Here is an 18,280-nt window from a genome sequence, read left to right as displayed (position 1 = left end):
AACGATCAACTGGTCTAAATCCTGTGTCTATCCTATCTCCGGTGACCCTCCTCTCTTGCCGCCTCGGCTTCCGATCCAATTATCTCTGTCCGGCTTTAAATACTTGGGAATATACGTCTCGATGGACCCGGTGGCTCGCTATGAGCAGAATCTCCTGCTTCCACTTCGGCGTTTGAGGGAGGACACGGCTCGGTGGTGTAAGCTGCCCTTGTCCCCGCTGGGTCGGGCGGCACTGTTTAAAATGATGTCCCTTCCCAGATTTCTCTATGCACTTCAGAACTCCTTCGATGTTATTCCTGTGTCCTACTTTCGGGAGGTGGAGAGCCTGCAGAGGAGACTGGTGTGGGACGGACGGGCGCGTATCGCTCTGGCAAAGCTTACTCTCCCCTGGTACGACGGGGGCATCGCGCTTCCCGACATTCGCAGGTATTATTGGGCCTCACAGCTATCGGCCATTAACCATGCCACGTATGCGCCTGGCTTGAATCCGGCGTATGAGATGGATAATGTCCTGCTTCCCGGCGGAAACTATAACAGGGCACTTTACTCCAGCTCGGCTGGACGGACCCTTACGGGCCCTACTAAGATTGCGGTACGGATCTGGAAGGCGGCCAATGTAGCCTTGGGCTGGAATGAGCGATTAACATGTGCTACTCCTCTGTTTGCCTCCGACCGCCTGGGAAGCCTCTGGACAACGAAGGGGTTTGAACGTTGGGACACGATTGGTATTAGTAGAGTGGGAGACTTATGGATTAAGGGTGCGGTTAAAACATTTGCGGCGCTCCAGAGCGAATACGAACTTACGGAAAGGGAGTTCTTCCGCTACGCCCAGATTCGGCATGCCCTGCTCTCTGTTTTTGGGAAGGGGACCACGATCCCGGCTTCTTCGCCCCTCGAGGACCGCATACTCGATGGTCATGTCCCCGACAGTACTATCTCATTAATTTATAAAAAACTTATCAATAATCGGGCTGACCTCTTGGTGCGCCTCCGGGAGGCGTGGACGGGGGATGGGGTGGAACTGGACGACGAGGACTGGCAGTCCGCACTGTCGTCCCCCAAGGAAGTGGCCATTCCAGCCCGTCTCCGCCTGGTCCAACTTAAGATTCTCCACCGGGTGTATGTGACGGGTCCCCGTTTGGTCTCGATGGGATTTTCTGAAGACGGGCTATGTAAGCGGGGATGTGGACTCAGAGCCACCTTTCTCCATATCCTTTGGGAGTGTCGCGAGGTGGCGGAATACTGGCACCGGGTTCATGTGGTCATGGGACAAGTCACCGGGGTTGTGCTGCTGCCGGAGGTGCGTCGCTGTGTCCTGAATGTGTGGGAGCCCAATGATTATAACGCGGCTCAGACTCGGTGGGCGGCCCTGGGGAACATGATTGCCAAGAGAGATATAGCGCAGCTTTGGGGTTCCCAGCGGCCTCCCACCGTGTCCGTATGGAAGGAGAACATGGACTGGTGCATGTTCAGGGAGAAGACTGTGTATGTGGCTCGTGGTAAACCGGGGGCATGGGGTAGAATCTGGGGGCAATGGAACGCGTATCGTGGGGGTATCTGTATTCCCCCCCTAGTGGACACCGATATTGCTTTGTCCCCCTGACCCTTGATGGTTCCTTGCGACTTTTGGAATGACCGAATATAGACGTTCCTCTCCCGTGACCCCCCCCCCCGACCTATCAGTACTCCTTCCTCTTGATAGCTATTTGAAGGTCTGAAGTAGAGTCCCCCGGATGTAGCCTGCCCCACATTTTTTTGCTCCTATGCCTCGCCTTTTGTTTTTATTCGTTATTTATGTAAAACCTATGTATCCTGCTTCCCTAGGACTATCCGGAGCCATGTACGGGGCTGGGCCCCGGGAGCCGACTACTGCCTTAACATCTGTATGATCCTTTCTGAATCTAGCGGCCGGCCCTGGTGGTTGTAGGCCCATGCTTGTAATTGATTTATTGCTCAATAAAATTTTCAAAAAAAAAAAAAAAACATGAGTCGAGTTCTTCAAGAACTGCTATTGTGGTAGAACCCTGAGAGGTGAATCGTCAAATGCCCAAGCACATGGAGACAAGAAGCAATTTAAACTTTCCAAAGTAGATCATCTAACTTTCCTTCCTCCTGAAATAGAGAAAGCAATAACTGACCAGAAGCTCAGCAAAGCACAAGGACCCAATGATGTGCCTGCAGATATGTTTTAAGATGATGTAAAGCTGTGAACTGAGGTCTCAAATTTAATTCCACCTTGGTGATCTTCAGGAATAGTTCCCTTGCATAAGAAGGGCAGCAAGTTTTCACCAAGCAACTACAGTTCCATGTCTCTTCTAGATGTTGTGGGAAATATCTTTGGACGTGTGCTTTGCTAAGCAGGCTGTAGGTCTGGGTCAGTCAAACGTCTATCCTTACTGATACACAGGCATGGTTCTGCAAAGGAATCAATACTATCGACAGGTCAATCAGATTTCGCATGATCTGTGCCAAATATACAACATTTCTAAAGATACCATTATATATGGCTTTCATAGACCTCAAATCTGTGTTTGATCTGGTCAGTAGAGCAAAACTCTGATAAGGTGTTGACCTGGCAATTGAGAAAGTACTGCTCCAAGCAATAGAAAATCTGCATGAGGAGATCACCAGATGCGTTCGATATGCAGCAATGGCTGAATGTAGCAATATTTTCTCTGTCCCCTCAACAGGGGGTACTCGCCTCATTATTGTTTTTTAACTTCTTGAATGATGGAGGTATATACTTGGAAAAAGAAAATCCTGATGTCTCTAAACGGTGCAATAAAAAATAAGTTACTTTTCGCTGATGCTATCACAAACACAAAATGTGAGGGGAGTGTTTTGAATCATTTTTTCATGCTGGTTTGCACAAAGACCAAAAACCACGGCCCACTCCTCTCTTCCCTAGTTATTTCCCATAGCTCTCTCCTGATTTAGTTTGCACCAAAGCATCTCGTACTCTTCTACCGATTTTTATTTTTATTTTTTTTAACAAACTTTATTGAGTACTATGGGTATCTCACAAGTAATCACATCTTTGGTATACATTTTTGATGTTTCTTATGACATATATTGTACATCCATATCAGATTACATATATATATATTGCTGATTATACAGGCCTAGTAGTGTACATTTTTATATCCACTCCCTGAACAACCATTCAACAAAGAAAACTATTGCTGCTGTGGATGAAGTACACCTAGCCAGGTGTATAGTACCATGTGATAATCACGTCCAGTAGCACTGGGAAGGACAAGGGAAAGAAGCAAGGAGAAGGAGGAGGGTGGGGCAAAGAAGGGGGGGAGCAGGGGGTGGGAACCACCCGCCATGACCCAGACCGTTATATAAGTAAGAATCAAAGAACCTCATCATAATCTTCCTGCGCACTCTGAGAGCCCCCTGACATCTCCTCTGTCCCCGCCTTAAACATCTCCATAGGTGTGCCCAGTTCAGGGATGTTGGACATTTTCTCAATCCCCTATACTCCTCTCGTTGCAGCGCTTCCCTCTCTGCTACAGCCCATCGAAGAACTCCCTCCCTCCATTTGTCCTCACGTAGTGCCACGCGGGATTTCCAGCGCCGTATGATCAACCTCTTTGCAAGCATCAGGGCTAATCCCGCAACTCGGCGCAAAAACTTTGCCTTCTTGGGGAGAGGAAAAAGGCCCAAAAGACAAGCCTCTATTGTGTCCCAAGGTGTGTGTTACGTTAGTGATGATAGTCTCTGGATGACCTCTGACCAGAACCCACCCAACACTGGACGGGACAATAACATATGAATAAAATCAGCATCCTGGGCCAAGCATCTCGGGCAATTCGAAGAGGCCGTGGGGTACATTTTCTGGATTGCTCTCGGGGTGAGATAAGCCCTGAGTAATATAAATAATTGTATTACTTTCAGAAGGCAATTTCTAGAAACTCGTCTTGGATGTTCCAATATTAGGGCCTATTCTCTATCTTCCAATTCTCTCGTTAGTACGGTTTCCCATTTTTGTCTAAGATGTTGTAATGGGGTATTCAGATGTTCTCTTAACCCTCGGTACAGCCACCGAACAACGTGACGACCATGTCCCATTATGTGGATGGACTTCAATAATTGAGAGGTGGGAGGTTCCCTTTGATCTGCCAACCAAAATGTCTGAATGAAGTGTGTTATTGCTGCATGGGTAACAAAAAATGTGTCTGGTGCTGCATTAGTGCGTACAAAGTCCCTGTGGGGCAACAGGTTACCATCTAAAAAGAAATTACCAACCGTCTCCACACCCACCTGCGTCCACCCTCTAATCCACGCCATTGATATTCTCCCTCATATTGTGGTTAGGCCACATAGTGGAACATTCGGGGAATATGGGCGGGGAATTTTTGCATATTTGTAAGCTTGCTTCCAATAGTGCAGTGCTATGTGTAGGAGAAAAGGAGGATTTCGCAACTTATCAGCCCTCGGACATAATAGTGCCTGTAGGGTTCCACGCCTTAAATGGTCAGGAGAATATCCCATTTCAAATAATTTATGGCCTGCCAGCCAATATGCCAGCCACTGTAGCTGCCCGACTATGCAGTATGCTTTAAAAACTTTGGTGCCCCCATCCCGCCCGCAGTACTGGGAAGCTGCATCTTGGCTAATGCTAATCTATGTCTACACGAACCCCAAAGTAAGGAGGATAAAAGGGTGTCCAATGTTTTAAAAATCCATGCCGGGAGAATAACTGGGAGGTTTACAAACTGATAGAGGAGTCTGGGCAACATAACCATTTTGGACACAGCTAGACGGCCCGCCACTGTCAATGGCAAGGTTGTCCAAAAAGAGATCTGGGAGCGAAGTGAATTAATAGTCCTGACCACATTTCCGGCTATTGTATCGGCATCAGTTCTGTAAATGTATATACCTAGATATTTAAATGTTATAGGTTCTACTTTGAATTGCATCCAGCCGAACCTTAAAGAGGGACCAGTATATGTATTATAGAAAGAAAACGCTACAGATTTCGAGGCATTGAGAAATAATCCGGACACGTCCTCGAATTTTGAGAACACGGTAGCTATCGTATGCATGCCTGTGTTCAAATCCTGAAAATACAATAGCATGTCATCTGCATAGAGTGACACAGAATGGATTGTACCGTTTAATGGAATACCGTACGGGACCATAACTTGATGCAAATATTGCGCTAGGGGTTCCAACGCTAACACGAACAATAAGAGCGACAGGGAGCAGCCCTGGCGCGTTCCTCGTTAAACAAAATAAGCGGATGAGATAGTCGATCCAGTTTTTGCACAGGCTGTAGGGTTCGTGTAGAGTAATTTTATCCACATGCAATATGTTGGGGGCAACCCAAACATCTAATGATAAACATCCAGCAGGCGAAGCAGTTGCCGAAGCTGCATGCAATAAGGCATGTAGCCAGCGAATATTTAGTGAGGTGCTACGTTTGGGTATAAACCTGCATTGATCTATGAGTACTAGTTGAGGGAGTAAGGGGAGAAGCTCGATACCAAGTTCTTACTGAGTATTTTATACTCCGTATTAAGGATAGATAGGGGCCTATAGGACGCAAGTTCAGCAGGAGCCTTGTACGGTTTCAAATGAGAAGTAACTAAGGCTTCTCTGGTAGTGGGAGGCAGTGTGCTCGAGTGAGGAGGTGTAAAGCTGTAGCAATTTAGGGATCAAGGTTGTTGCAAAGATCGAATAAAATTCAATAGGGAGCCCAGCCGAGCCAGGTGATTTATTACGAGCTAACGCCTTAATCGCCGTTCGGATCTCCGCTATAGTAATCGGAGCCGCCAACTCCTTGGCGTTTGATTCTGAAACAGTAGGGAGTTCTACACTTGCAAGGAAATTAGTAGTAGCATCTGTCATATCTTGAAGGGGAGCAGCATAAAGGTTTGATAGTAGTCTTGAAAGGTAGCGTTTTTCTCAGCCTGGGTAGTGATCAACTTGCGTTATGCATTATGTATCGCTAATATAGAAGTGGGGGTTGTCAGAGGTTTAATCAATCTAGCTAATAATGTGCCGGCTCTGTCTTCTTCAGAATGTGTACGAAGCAAGTATGCATTAAAATCAATCATTCTCAAATGTTCTAGCAGTTCCGCATATCTGACCCTAGCTGTCTGTAAAGGTTCTGCCCCATCCTCGCTCACTTGGGCTGCCACCTCTTTTGCCTGCAACACCCCCTCCAGTTCTGTTATGTCCCTAATCGTTTCTCTCCGGATTCCCACCAAGGAGCTATTAGAGACTCCCCGGATCGTCACCTTAAAGGCTTCCCATTCAATGGATCTGGTCATGGCTGTGCCCTCATTATCTGCAAAATATGTGGTTATGACTGTGGCCAATGTGGTATGGAACACCTGGTCTTCTAAGTGTAGAGGTTGCATTCGCCAAGTCGGGATAGGTGCGGGAGAACGGCCCCATTTGAGCATTAATTCTATGGGATTGTGGTGGTCCGATATTGTCTTGCCCAGGTAAGTACATTGTGTAATGGTCAGGGCTAGGTCCGGTGTGCAAAGGAAATGATCTAAGCGGGTATGTAGCTTATGGGGGTGGGAGTAAAAGGAATATTCTCGCACATTAACATGCTGGGATCTCCAAATATCTAGTAAGTTTCATCCCTGTGCCCAACGCGTTAACCCATTGCTAACGCCTGTGGGGAGGTTGCAGATATTTTTCCTACTGAAGAAAAACATGAGCAATGTAGGAAAACGCCCAGGACAGGCCGGACCGGGGGATTGACCATTCTGCCCCCTTTCTGTGGTACGAATATTACATCTCTAAATAACTTAGTGCTGCATATACTGGCGAATATGACTTTGAACAATATACACTTGGTATGTGGACTGTCACGTTAATTACAGACTGACTGGGCAGTGTCATTACTGAGTTGTGTGGAGTTCGATGGAAACAGTGCCACACTTCCGCCCGATTCAGAGTGTGAATTGGCCTTGTCTGAAGAGCTGGTGCTGATGGGTGGACGAGTTGGACGGAAGGTCGTGGCAGTTCGAAGCGCCTCCAATCTACCTTCCATCACCTGGTGCCGAGGCGGGGGACTGGAGCCAGTGCTCTGTGTAAGGGAACCCCGTCTACTTCTCCGGAAGGCCTGCTGTGATTTTGGCTGCGAAGAGTCCATCCGATGGCGGGTAGGGTGGTTGGAAAGGTCTTGTCCAAGCAATGCCGAGCACTGTCTGGTGCATCCAAAAAAAGAGACCGTTGATTATATATGATTTTCAATTCGCCAGGAACAGTAAGGCACATGTGAGGCCTGCAGCTCGGACCCGAGCTTTAACTTCCATAAATGAAAAACGTTTGCGCTGCACAGCTAGTGTATAGTTGGGGAAGATCGAAATTTTCACATTGTCTACTTGTAATGGGCCATTATCTCGTCCTGCTTGTAACAGATGGTCGTGGTCTCTATAGTTCCGGATTCGGGCCAATCTTGGGTGAGGGTTTGCACCAGGTATTGGCCGATGTGCAGGGACTCTGAGCTCGCACGACAGTAAAGTGTGCAGACAGACCGGCGGGGGCCACACTAGTTTTCAGCCAATTCTCTATATAGATCGTCGGGTTTGGGCCTTCTGATCCTTCCGGGAAGCCAACAATTCTGAGGTTATTACGTCGGGTCCGTCCTTCCGCGTCATCCGCCCGAGCCTGGAGGGTGTCCATTTGCTGGCGCATTTGGCACAATTGTTCTTCATGGGTATTCACTTGGGGTACCATTGTTTCTAACGTATGTTCTGTGGACTTCACTTTATCCGCCAATTTTCTATGGTCGTCTTTGAGTAAGTTGAGCTCCATCGAGATCATGCCTATTTGAGTCTCCAAAGCAGCTCTTGAATCCCGTATCTCCTTCAAGATCATATCTAACTTATCCCTGGCTGGGTGGGATATAGCTCCTTCTTCTGTGTGACGTGAATGACCAGAGGAACGTTCGGAGAGTGGCAAGAGCGGCCCTGTCCTTTCTGATCTGGAGGTTGTTCTAGGCTTTCCTCTGCCTATGGTTACCAGTGTGGTAAGCGATGAGTGGCACTGGCCTATACAACGGTCCAATCGTATATCCGAAAGAGGTCAGGACTGGTAGTGAACAAGAGCAAAGTGTAGCCGGGTTGCCATGAGGCTTAGGATGCCGTGGATCATTACTAGGTCTTACCAATAAACGACAGTCGCGTTGTGGAGCAGTGTCGCCCCTGTCGTTGACTGCCTCAGTGGTGTGGGTCCACTGGTACCCACCACTGTAGAGGGCGGTATCAGGCTCTTGAGGGTTCACTGCTGACTCGTGCTGCCAATATGCAGAGGCTGTAGTGTGGGTATAGTATTCTCAGGCCTGGTACCGTGCCACACAACTGCATATGAGTCCTGCCACCAAGGGCCTCTCAGCGACTGGTCCCACTCCTTTCAGTGCTCTTAAACCGACTCTCCCGTTAACTGGGTCTGGCTGATCCTCTATCACATGCGGTCAGGCACCCCCCCTAATTACTGAAGAAAGGCACTCACACATTACAAAACCAGGAGTATTACTGCCAATGAGGAGCCACTGCTGTTGGACTGAGTATGTGGTGAAGCCCCAACCCAAGCAGGGAGGGGGGGTCCCCCCCCGAGGCAGCCGGTGAGGAACAATCCAATAGTCACAGCGTGGGGTTACCACCCCTAGGACACAACGCTCCCCCACACTCTGAGTGTTAATGAGACGAGCTTAACAGTGTACAACTGCTAGCATCCAAGACTGCCCCCGCTGGCACACCTCATATATTGACAGAGTCAAGAGTGGGGGGGGGAGCCAGTAGTGTTCGTAATATTTCCCAAGTTGATTAGGGCATTCACTGTTGCACCATTCTGTTCCCAGTCAGCGTACCTCAATCAAGGGCCCCCTCTGACCTGCATAGACAGTCGCAGCCTACAGGTCTGACCTGGTAATTGGGAGCGCCCTCAAGGAACTCCACAGTATTGCGGCGAGCAGCATTTCAGGTCTCCGCCCGACACTTAGATCCTGTACTGATTGTGCGGGTCGGACTGGGCGCAATGCTGCAAGCTCAATGTCTGTATTCCGCCTGCAAGATATCGCATCCAAACCCCACCCCTGGAGCTCCGTACGGCTGCGATTAACTCACGGTAACCATCCGGGAGCAACAGACACCATGGGGGGGGGGGAGAGACAGGGGGCGCCATATCCCCAACTGCACAAGTCCAGTCTGCCGCCTCGTGGGCCCTGGCGGGTCGTCCTAGAAATGACACCGCTATCGATTGCCCAGGCAGTGCAGCACAAGGAGGAAAGTATCCACGCTGATGGAGGACGGGCCGTCGTCCCGGAACATGTAGGGACTCTCCACTTGTATGTGGCGATGTTGGAGATGTCACTATACACTACAGGCAACTCACTGTGCATGCAGGTATGGGGGAACAGTCTAGGCGGTGAAATCAATCTTCTGGTGCTGGGCCCGAGTCCTGGGGGCTCAAGTTGATGCGCTAGCCGGCCCAAGGGCTACGCAGCCCGGTTTAGTTTCAGGCGAGGCCTCTGCAATGTAGGCCCCTCCCTCAGGCCAGGCCCAGTGTCGCCCCGGAGTCTATCGTGTGCCGGAACTGCAGTCCACGAGCCTCCCGGAGCCTCTGAGATTTTGTACAGCATTCCAATTATAGACAGCTGGTACCCTGCTCATCTGCCAGCCGTCCGGTGGTGCAGCAGGGAGTGTCGGATTTTGCCCGAATCAGGTTCCCCGGCCCGGAGCATGTTGCTTAAGCGACCACCATCTTGGGCTGCAAACCACGCCCCCCGTACTCTTCTACCGATAAGATAATTAAGTGAATATACACTTGATACTGGCCATGACAAGAAGTGGGGTCACTCAAACAGGATTATCTTTGTGTATCTGAAATTTTACTTTCTTGAACACTCCAAAAACTGTAGCCTATGCCTCCTCTCCCTGGTCTTCCCTTCTCTTAATTTGTACCAAGACATTCCATACCTTTCTACTAATTTGATAATTTTAGTGAAGACCCACTTGTTGCCAGTCAGGCCGAGACATGGGATCCACCCGGAAAAAAATATTTTGTGTATTAGTCCATACCAGATTGGTTTTCCTCTGGTTGTTAAAAGCATTGATCTGGCCATGGCATTGCATAGAGATGGCTTTTAAAGCATTATACTTCAGAGAAACAACTATTATGTAGTGTGGAAATTGATTCCCTGTTTTATTTTCTTCCCTTTTCTCATCTTTCTTTAACAGAACTTAATTTTTAACATGATTTGTATTCAATTTTATCTTTGTATGTTTGTTATGGCTTATTGCGAAAACAATAAAGTCAATATAATGCACTAAAAGACACAGATAGCTCTTGCCAGTGATTCTCTTAGTCTTGAGTTCTAAAGGCTTTTGCCCTTATATCCACATCAAAGATGCCTGCAGTGTTGGAAAATATTGTTGCTGCTAAAGCTCTTCAGGACTCAATGATCCTGGCCAAAATATCAGCCTTCCCTATAACCAATAAGCATCCTAGCAAGTATGGCTCATGTTGTCCTCATTCGCTTATAAATCTAGATACTGAGATATTAGCACAGATAGTTGCCTCCAAGCAGTCCCCTCTAATTGTTAGATTACTGTGCTGAGCTCAAGCACAGTTTTCCCAGGAAGAGCTACTGCCTCCATTCTAAGAAGGCTTTTTACTGTTGTTAATGACTGGGTAACAGGTAATGCTTGGGTATATCTGTTCCGGATGTTGAGGCATCTCCGTTTCGGAGACTAATTTGTAGGATTGATAAGATTGTCTTACACTGGTCTTGCTGCATTTGCCCATGGGGATGGCATTACATATCCAGCAGTTGAGCTGCAGAGTACAACACAGGAGTGCCCTCTGTCTCCTCTCTTGTTTGCCTTCGCCATGGAACCGCTGACTGTGGAGTGCAAGAGGGAGCTAGAGGGGAGGAGTTTGCTGTTCACAAGCTCTCATCTATTATCTCCTTATGCACCACAACATATTATTCTGCCTGACTGAGTCCTGCACCAATTTGCAGGCGATGGTTAATGTTGTTGATCAGGTCTGCAACTTCTCTGGCTTTTACAAAAATTGAAGTAAATCTAAAATTTTTTTTTTTTAAAGCTGTGGATTCAGATTTTATCTCTGTACTCGCGTTTCAGTAGACTCCCAATCATTTAAATATGTTGGTATTATTGTCTACTGCAGCACCTTTGCACATATGGTCTTTACTGTAATAAACGTTTTTGCTGCAAAGATTTTTAAATGTATTACGGCCTGGTCTAAGCCCTTTTGTCATCGGTAATCCTGCAATTCGCAAAACTGTAACAATTGTAATAGGATCTATTTTTGGAAGAGCTGGATAGAAGTGGGTTTGTAGTGGGGTTCTCAGTTAATTGATCATCCTGTTATTTATTTTGACAAGTTGCAAAGCACTTTTACTTTAACATATTTTCATAAAATGTAACTTTAAAATTATGACAGTCATTAATCTTATCTATGATTTACTGTAACCTGAACATATATTATAAGCACTCGGATGACTAAAAAGTTTGAAGGAATAGAAAGGAAAAAAACATTGATAAAGGAATGTACTGGCCAGATACCTGGTACTATAGAGTGCTTTTTGGGGGAAAGAGGTGTCATACACATGTGAACCCCCAAAATGTTGTCACTACTTTCCTCCATGCTTCCAAGGGTGGCTCTTCCATTAGAGAGGAGGAGTGTCACTCCACAAATAAAAGCCGCAGGCCAGAGCTGAAAAATAAATTGGTAATAAAGTTTATTTATTGCCATTTTATTTATCAGTAACCAACCCGTCCTGTACTGATCGTCAAGACAGGCGGGGGCCGTTGCGGCTGAGTGGCAGCAGGGAGCTGTGAGCTAAAGTTTAAAATGCGGATGTCCCAATGGCTGGCTGTCTTGCGGCGGCCAGCCAGACATGTCAATTTTAAGTTTCTGTAACTTGAGGTTCCGTGAAATCTGAATCTGCGCTATAAACATCATGGTTCCGTTACGATTTTGGTAACAGCGAACCGTAACTAGTGAGTTCGGCTAGTACGTGTGTTTTCGTCACATTACACCAATGGATTCACGGCGTATTTAGGGTGTTCGTTCCAAACCCTGGGTTCCATTTTGCGCATGGTAGCCATTTTGTGGTTGCCCTCACATAGGCCGATGACTGTGGTTAAACGAGCTTTTTAGTCAGGCGCACTTTAGCTCGAGTTTGTGCTGACTCCTACATGACTTGAGTGAACTGACCTCGTTGCCTGAGGCCGACCCTGCCAAACCCGTTCCCGCCCGCTAGCTGATCTTGATTATGGGTCAGAGCACGGGATCTTGTAAAGTTTTATTGCACACAAACATGCCCCATCCTACTTCTATCTGTTTCTGTTTCTTCTTTTATGGTCCATTTACGACATGGGTTGTGGTCTCTTTATCATGGGTCTGTCCGGCTTGTCTAAAGAAGAATGTTGGGATTGTTCGATGATGGATTATGGGCTGGACACGTGAAAAGTGGGTTTTACCGTCAAGCGATACTTTTGGTGTGGTTACATGCGATTGGACAATTTGTAAAATATGGGTGTCTGTCTGGAATGTGATGTTTTTGGCATAAAAAGGGATGACTTGCTTTGTAAATTTGAGCAGTCTCCTGAGAACTCATACCGTGATGACTTCTAGGACTTCTGTTACTGGCTGCAGCCAATAAATTCGATCTCTGATGCCACCAAGAAGTATCCTGTGTCTCTGTATTCTAAGACAGGTGAACCCGAAGACTTTGGGCGTGCCCCTGACGCCGCTGGGTTCTAAAAACCCGGTTCTTCAGTCTCGGCTGTCTAAGTCAGCTGGGTTAGAGAAAGCACAGGCCTCCAGTGCTCTTAAGTAGGCCTGGGTGGAGTCTGCGAAGTGCCGAAAAAACTGTTGCGCTCCACAGAGTTCAGCGAGCGGCGGTGTGTGGTAAGCTGCGCTGCTCGCACTGATTTTTAGCGCTGGGAGTTTGTCCTGCACTGTAAAATCACCACAAATGGCACTACGCGTCACACCAGAGGTTGCTGCTATTTTCTGTCGCTCGAGTACATACTCTACGCAAGTGCCAGATTTCCTAACGCGAGCGGTCGTGACCGCTCGCATTGAGAAATCTCACTACGACGAGGTTTAGTGAGTGATGTTTCTCACTTTCGCTCTCCAACTTAATGTTGGCAATCCACTTGAGGGAAAAAACTCCGCTCCGCGTCACTTCGTGGAGTGTTGCGAAATTCCATGCAGAGTTGGCAAAACTCCATGAAGTCACCTGGCAGAGCGGAATTCTTTGCCCCCCCTATTCTTAAGAGCACTGAGTGAGGCTACTCCCTCTAATCCTGGCATTGCTTTCATGCTTGTGAGAGCAGCGCCAGGATTGGTTAGAGGAGTTGGCTGAGTCCCACATTGGACCCTGCCTGGAAGAGAGAAGACAGGTGGAGGAGGATGTCGCGTCATGTATCAAGGTAAGTGTGTTTTATTTTTTTTTATTTTTTTTGCCACCCGCCCCACCACCCTCGATACATGCAAGCCGTCATTGTATGCTGTGGTGAGTGGAAGCAAAGTGTGAATGGCAGTTGAGAAGGCCAGTGGAAGAGAGAAATGATCCATAAACTCCTCTGTGTATGTATGCATGTCTGTATTTGTTATTAATCAATGTTTTGATTAAATGAGGCTTGAGCGTCACCGAAAGCTGTCTCTAGACCAGACCTATAAAGAAGGCTTATTAAATATGTTTTTCTTTATAATATTTATTTGTTTTGAAATGTTTTGGGTGAATAACAATCTCTTTGAATTTACCTATATGTTTTTATATTCGTCACCAATTTCTAATGTCACATGCAGTAATGATTTTCAAATAGTTGATTTGTTTATATCCATTGCATTCCAGCTGGGAATATCTAGTTGTGTCAAGTTATAGATTCACTGTTAGTGAAACAACGTATAATCTAACCATAGAAAAGATATTTACCATTCTTTCTCTTTGCATAAAAAAATGAAGATATCTGTTCTGATTGCCTTCACACATTTTTATCATCTAATTCTAGTAAAACTACAACTTGTTTATTAGAAAATAAATTGTTAATCCACCTTAAACACCGAGAAATATGATATAATTATATAATGAGATTAGAATAACTCTCTATAGTATTGTTCTTTTTTCATTGCAGACTGACTGTTAAAACATATTAAATGTGATAAATTGGATTGTTCCATGTTCATTTTTCTCGTTCTCCTTCATTTCCTTAGCTTACTGTCTAGCCTAATTAATCTCCATTATTTACTAGTATTTGCTTAAAATGAATATGGTTACATATATTTATTATTAGTGATCATTATTTTGATTGACCAATTTGTGTTTTGATTAGTAGGTGATTTGTATGTATTTTGTCATGCTTTTTAACTTGCGTTGTCCAATACTCTTTTTCTAGTTCAAGCTATAATACCTGAATCATCACAGTATAGTCACAGTCTATGCTTTTAATCCCTTGTTATGTTATTCTGTCTTTTTTGTCTATGGTGTTTGGTAAATTCTAATTAAAACTGTTAATCTAAAATCTCATTGAGTCCCTAACCACGTTTGTCATTGTGTGAGAGATGCCTGGCATAAAACACTGATCTCCGTCCTGACTTCTATAGGAAGAGCCTTCACAGCCAAGGACATTGAAGCCCTTCACAAGCGAAAGCTGCCATTGGTGCCTTTCGGGCGTAAAATTGCAGGTGGACCTGAATGGTTGAAAACGCCGCTAGGATTCATAGAAAGTGAGGTCCGGCTAAGGAGCAGGTGAAGAAAAAATATATATATCTCAGCTACCGTAAAGTAGTATTTTATTAAAATATATTGATGTTCTTGCACTAAGGGCATATATGAAATGGAAGGTTTGATGCACTAAGAGGCTGGTCACAGTTGGTGGGTGCAAATTTCACACTGAATGCGACCTGCCTTTCATTTTACGATGCAACCGATGTACTAATAAGTCCTCTCACAAAATGTCCAGCGGGGGTCGCAGAACGACATGCCTAATGAAAAATAATGAGTAGGTCTCTTTTTCGACCCCCACCTGTGTTTGGCAGACCACCACCCTGCTTTCTCATTCCCAAACAGTGTATATTTGTTTTAAATAAACCTGTTTACAGTTTGGGATGGCATCTGGAGGACCATGCACTGGCACCCGGACTATTGTCTGCTTCATCCAAGGTCGACCAACACATTTCCAAAAGTGAAAGCTGTGCTACAGGGATAGCTTCCCCTTTTGTAAATTAGTTAGCACCTCCTTTAAGGCGTGAGTAACTGTCCAAATGTTTGCAACTGCGGTCACAAACCATTGATAAATCAAATTGCTAACAGGACGCCCCATTCATGCACCTGGCTAATATTGGTTTGAAATAAGTTGCATAACCCCTTTTGCCATTTGTAAAATATTCTCTGAATCGTAAAAGGGGTTTATTGCATTGAATAATAAAAACATTGCAGACACAACTGTGAGTTTGTGAATCACAGGGTTTGCAACTTCTAAAGGTTTTGTACATCGCATCCTAACTTATGCAAAAAATTGAAACCACACTTCAAGAGCGTTTAACTGGATCTCTTCATGTTCTCATACCTAATGAACTAGCTTCAATATGCACTGTACGCTTACATCCAGTTACCTACTGTTTTCATATCTAGGATTGTCATTCTCATGTCAGTTTGACTGTTACCTTAGTTTTCTTGCTCACTCTTTAGCAAGCCCATTACATAGTATCAGGAAAGTTTGAGCAATGCTGAGGATTCACATGCTTGATTTATTTGCCCCAAGATAGCAAATTGGCTGGTCAGTGCCACGCCAATGCAGTTCCAATCACACAAGCGCTGTATTTTTGTTATTAAATATTTGTGAAAATGAAGTTATATTGTTTAAGAAATGGCTGAGAAGTCCTCAATTGGCATCTCGTCACAGCCTCTCACAGTTAAAACGGTGGGGTGTGGCGTCATGTAGCTCTGCCAGCAATACATGCATTGTACATAAGAGACTTTTCATCCAAAATTATGTGTGTGATTTAAAAATACCTTGTGCCTGTTAAATGAGTTATCTAGAACCAATCATAGAAGCAGATCCATGGCTGGAGCCACAGCAATGCATTTTGGGGCAATTTGGGAGCAATTGCTGAGTAAAAAATGTTTCCAAATTCCAGTCTTGAGCCAAGAGAACATTACAAAATGAGGAGACTAAAGGAGTGCCCACCAGAAAGGGAGCTCTTGTAGGTGACTTATTTCTTCAGTCACTGTAGTGCAGGGCACACCTCTCACACTGGATGGCAGAGGGGCGGAGCCAATTAGTCAAATGAATGAACAGTCCATTACAGGCCTTGCAAACTTCTAAGCAGGGTCAGGAACAGAATGCAAAGGTTCTTGGTGTCACGTGCTCTCGCTGGGCGAATCAGGGAGCTGCTCAGAAGACCAAAGCAGCTTTTGTCAGTCATTTTTTCTCCAGCCGGTCTCTGGTTTGGGAGGGCGGGAATGAGGTTTGCCCCAACCCTCTTAGGTGAACTATAAAAATTGCCAGATTGGACCTACATGATGAGTATTGCGTCTATATAGCAACATGGAAGGATCATAGGCTCCAATCACTGTGTTCTCAAGGAGCACACGAACACTCAGACATGTGACACCCAAATAGAACGGACATCACACATGGTACATGTCATAACTGACCACATTTATGCAAGGAGAAAAATGAAGCCCTGTTGTGAGGGCACTGAATGGATTTATCTCATGACGGTCAATATACCATCTCCCTTGGAGACAGGCAAAAAAATTCTGTGCTTTTGACATTGATCCAGCTCTCGCATGTATCCTCATGGGGAGGGGGAGGCAAGAATAACCCTCCACCATGGGTAAAAGCAGACATTAGGGCCCACATTTTTGAAGCCTTTGTGTTGTCCTTGAAATCACGCAACGACCATGCAAAGGCTTCATAAATATTTACAAAGCCCCACTAGTTCTTATTTGTGTGGCTTTGTAAAGAAATGTGATGCAACGCCACTGCTTGCCCTGCATTATGTTATATCTCAACGTGGGAGGCGTGCCATGGGTGGAGCATGGCTGTACCCATGCTTCCACCCATGGATTTTGGGGCATTCCCACATTTATAAAGACTTGTAAACCTGTGATTGCATCAGAATGCTACTCCTTCCCAAGTAAGTCGTAACAAGGAGCAATATATTTTTCTCCTCGTTATTTCCTCTTTTCGTGTGCACTGCATTCTCCAGCACACTTACAAATAGGAAATGTGCCTCCAAGGACACCATCCTGTGCTAAACCTATCCTGGCCGTAAAAAACAGCCATCCTTGCACCATGGTGCGAGGGTGCCTGCATTGGCACTAGGCAGTACCCAAATGCTCAATAATTTTGAGAATATGGAGTATTTCCGCTCTCTTCCTTTCACACAATGCAGTGCAGCGACTTTGCTTGCTGGCCTGCTTTGCGGGAAACTTTAGAAAATGTTCCCCTAGGCTGGTTGTTTAACCAGCAGCGCCATGCCCTTTGCCGAAGGAACAAAGATGAAAAAGCACAGCAGCTCCATTGAGGACAATAGCTTTGAGTTCACTGCATGTGAAGTACGAGCAGGACAGAAAAGCAAAAACTGGTCAACTGTGCAAGGACTTTTATCCCTACTCTGGCCCTGAAAGAACTTGAGCATATCGATCATAGAATCCTGGTCTGTTCCATGGAATGCAAAGGAGTCTTGACCTGTTGGCCTTAAGAAAGCAGTTTGCCTTAATGGAAACCCCACACCTTAATCTAGAAGTGAGCCATAAAGGGCTAACTTCAATGAAAGCAATGATTTTTATGAACAAGAAAATTAATGGCAATGCCTAACACAATGGACTTTCTATTTTTTATTTATAAATCCTTGTATTATTCTGTTGCAGCCAAACAAACAGGGCAATACAACAGTAGCAGAGGGCGACCAATAGTATATTAGCCACCAATACTGATATCTGACATATGAGTACAATCATGCGACCAGTGCATAGTAGAGTGAATGCAGCTTCAGCTATTGCACCGATGGGCCCAAAATCGTAGCATGTTTCACAGCACATCTTCTCCACTTATATACCATTTTCTCTGCTGCAGCACAGTTGTCCATTCTCTGTACTAGACTGACAGTGGTGGGGAGGGTGTATGGTGGAATCCCACCACCATATGTGAGCAATATATCTCATGGTCACCAAAAACCGCATGCCTGCTAGTAGCCTTCAGGTACCTTGAGTCGATCCACCCTGCCATTATTCCCAATAGTGCCAATTTGGGGTCTA

The 18,280-nt window shown here is 45.7% G+C and overlaps 1 protein-coding gene across 2 annotated transcripts in view; it reads left to right on the top strand.

Moving 5' to 3' along the window:
* The window catches only part of LOC146816701 (protein FAM228B-like), a 230,424-nt gene that overhangs the window by 173,237 nt on the left and 38,907 nt on the right, over positions 1-18,280 (top strand). For both annotated transcript variants that reach the window (XM_085610589.1, XM_085610590.1), the window contains one exon: positions 14,617-14,761. In XM_085610589.1, the coding sequence (XP_085466715.1) occupies positions 14,617-14,761 (145 nt within the window). The remainder of the gene's footprint in view (positions 1-14,616; positions 14,762-18,280) is intronic.

The sequence above is a fragment of the Triturus cristatus genome, chromosome 6 (assembly GCF_964204655.1).
Source record: "Triturus cristatus chromosome 6, aTriCri1.1, whole genome shotgun sequence".
Lineage (NCBI taxonomy): Eukaryota > Metazoa > Chordata > Amphibia > Caudata > Salamandridae > Triturus > Triturus cristatus.
The sequence above is the reverse complement of the archived record's forward strand: the minus strand, read 5'-3'. Positions and strand labels throughout refer to the sequence as shown.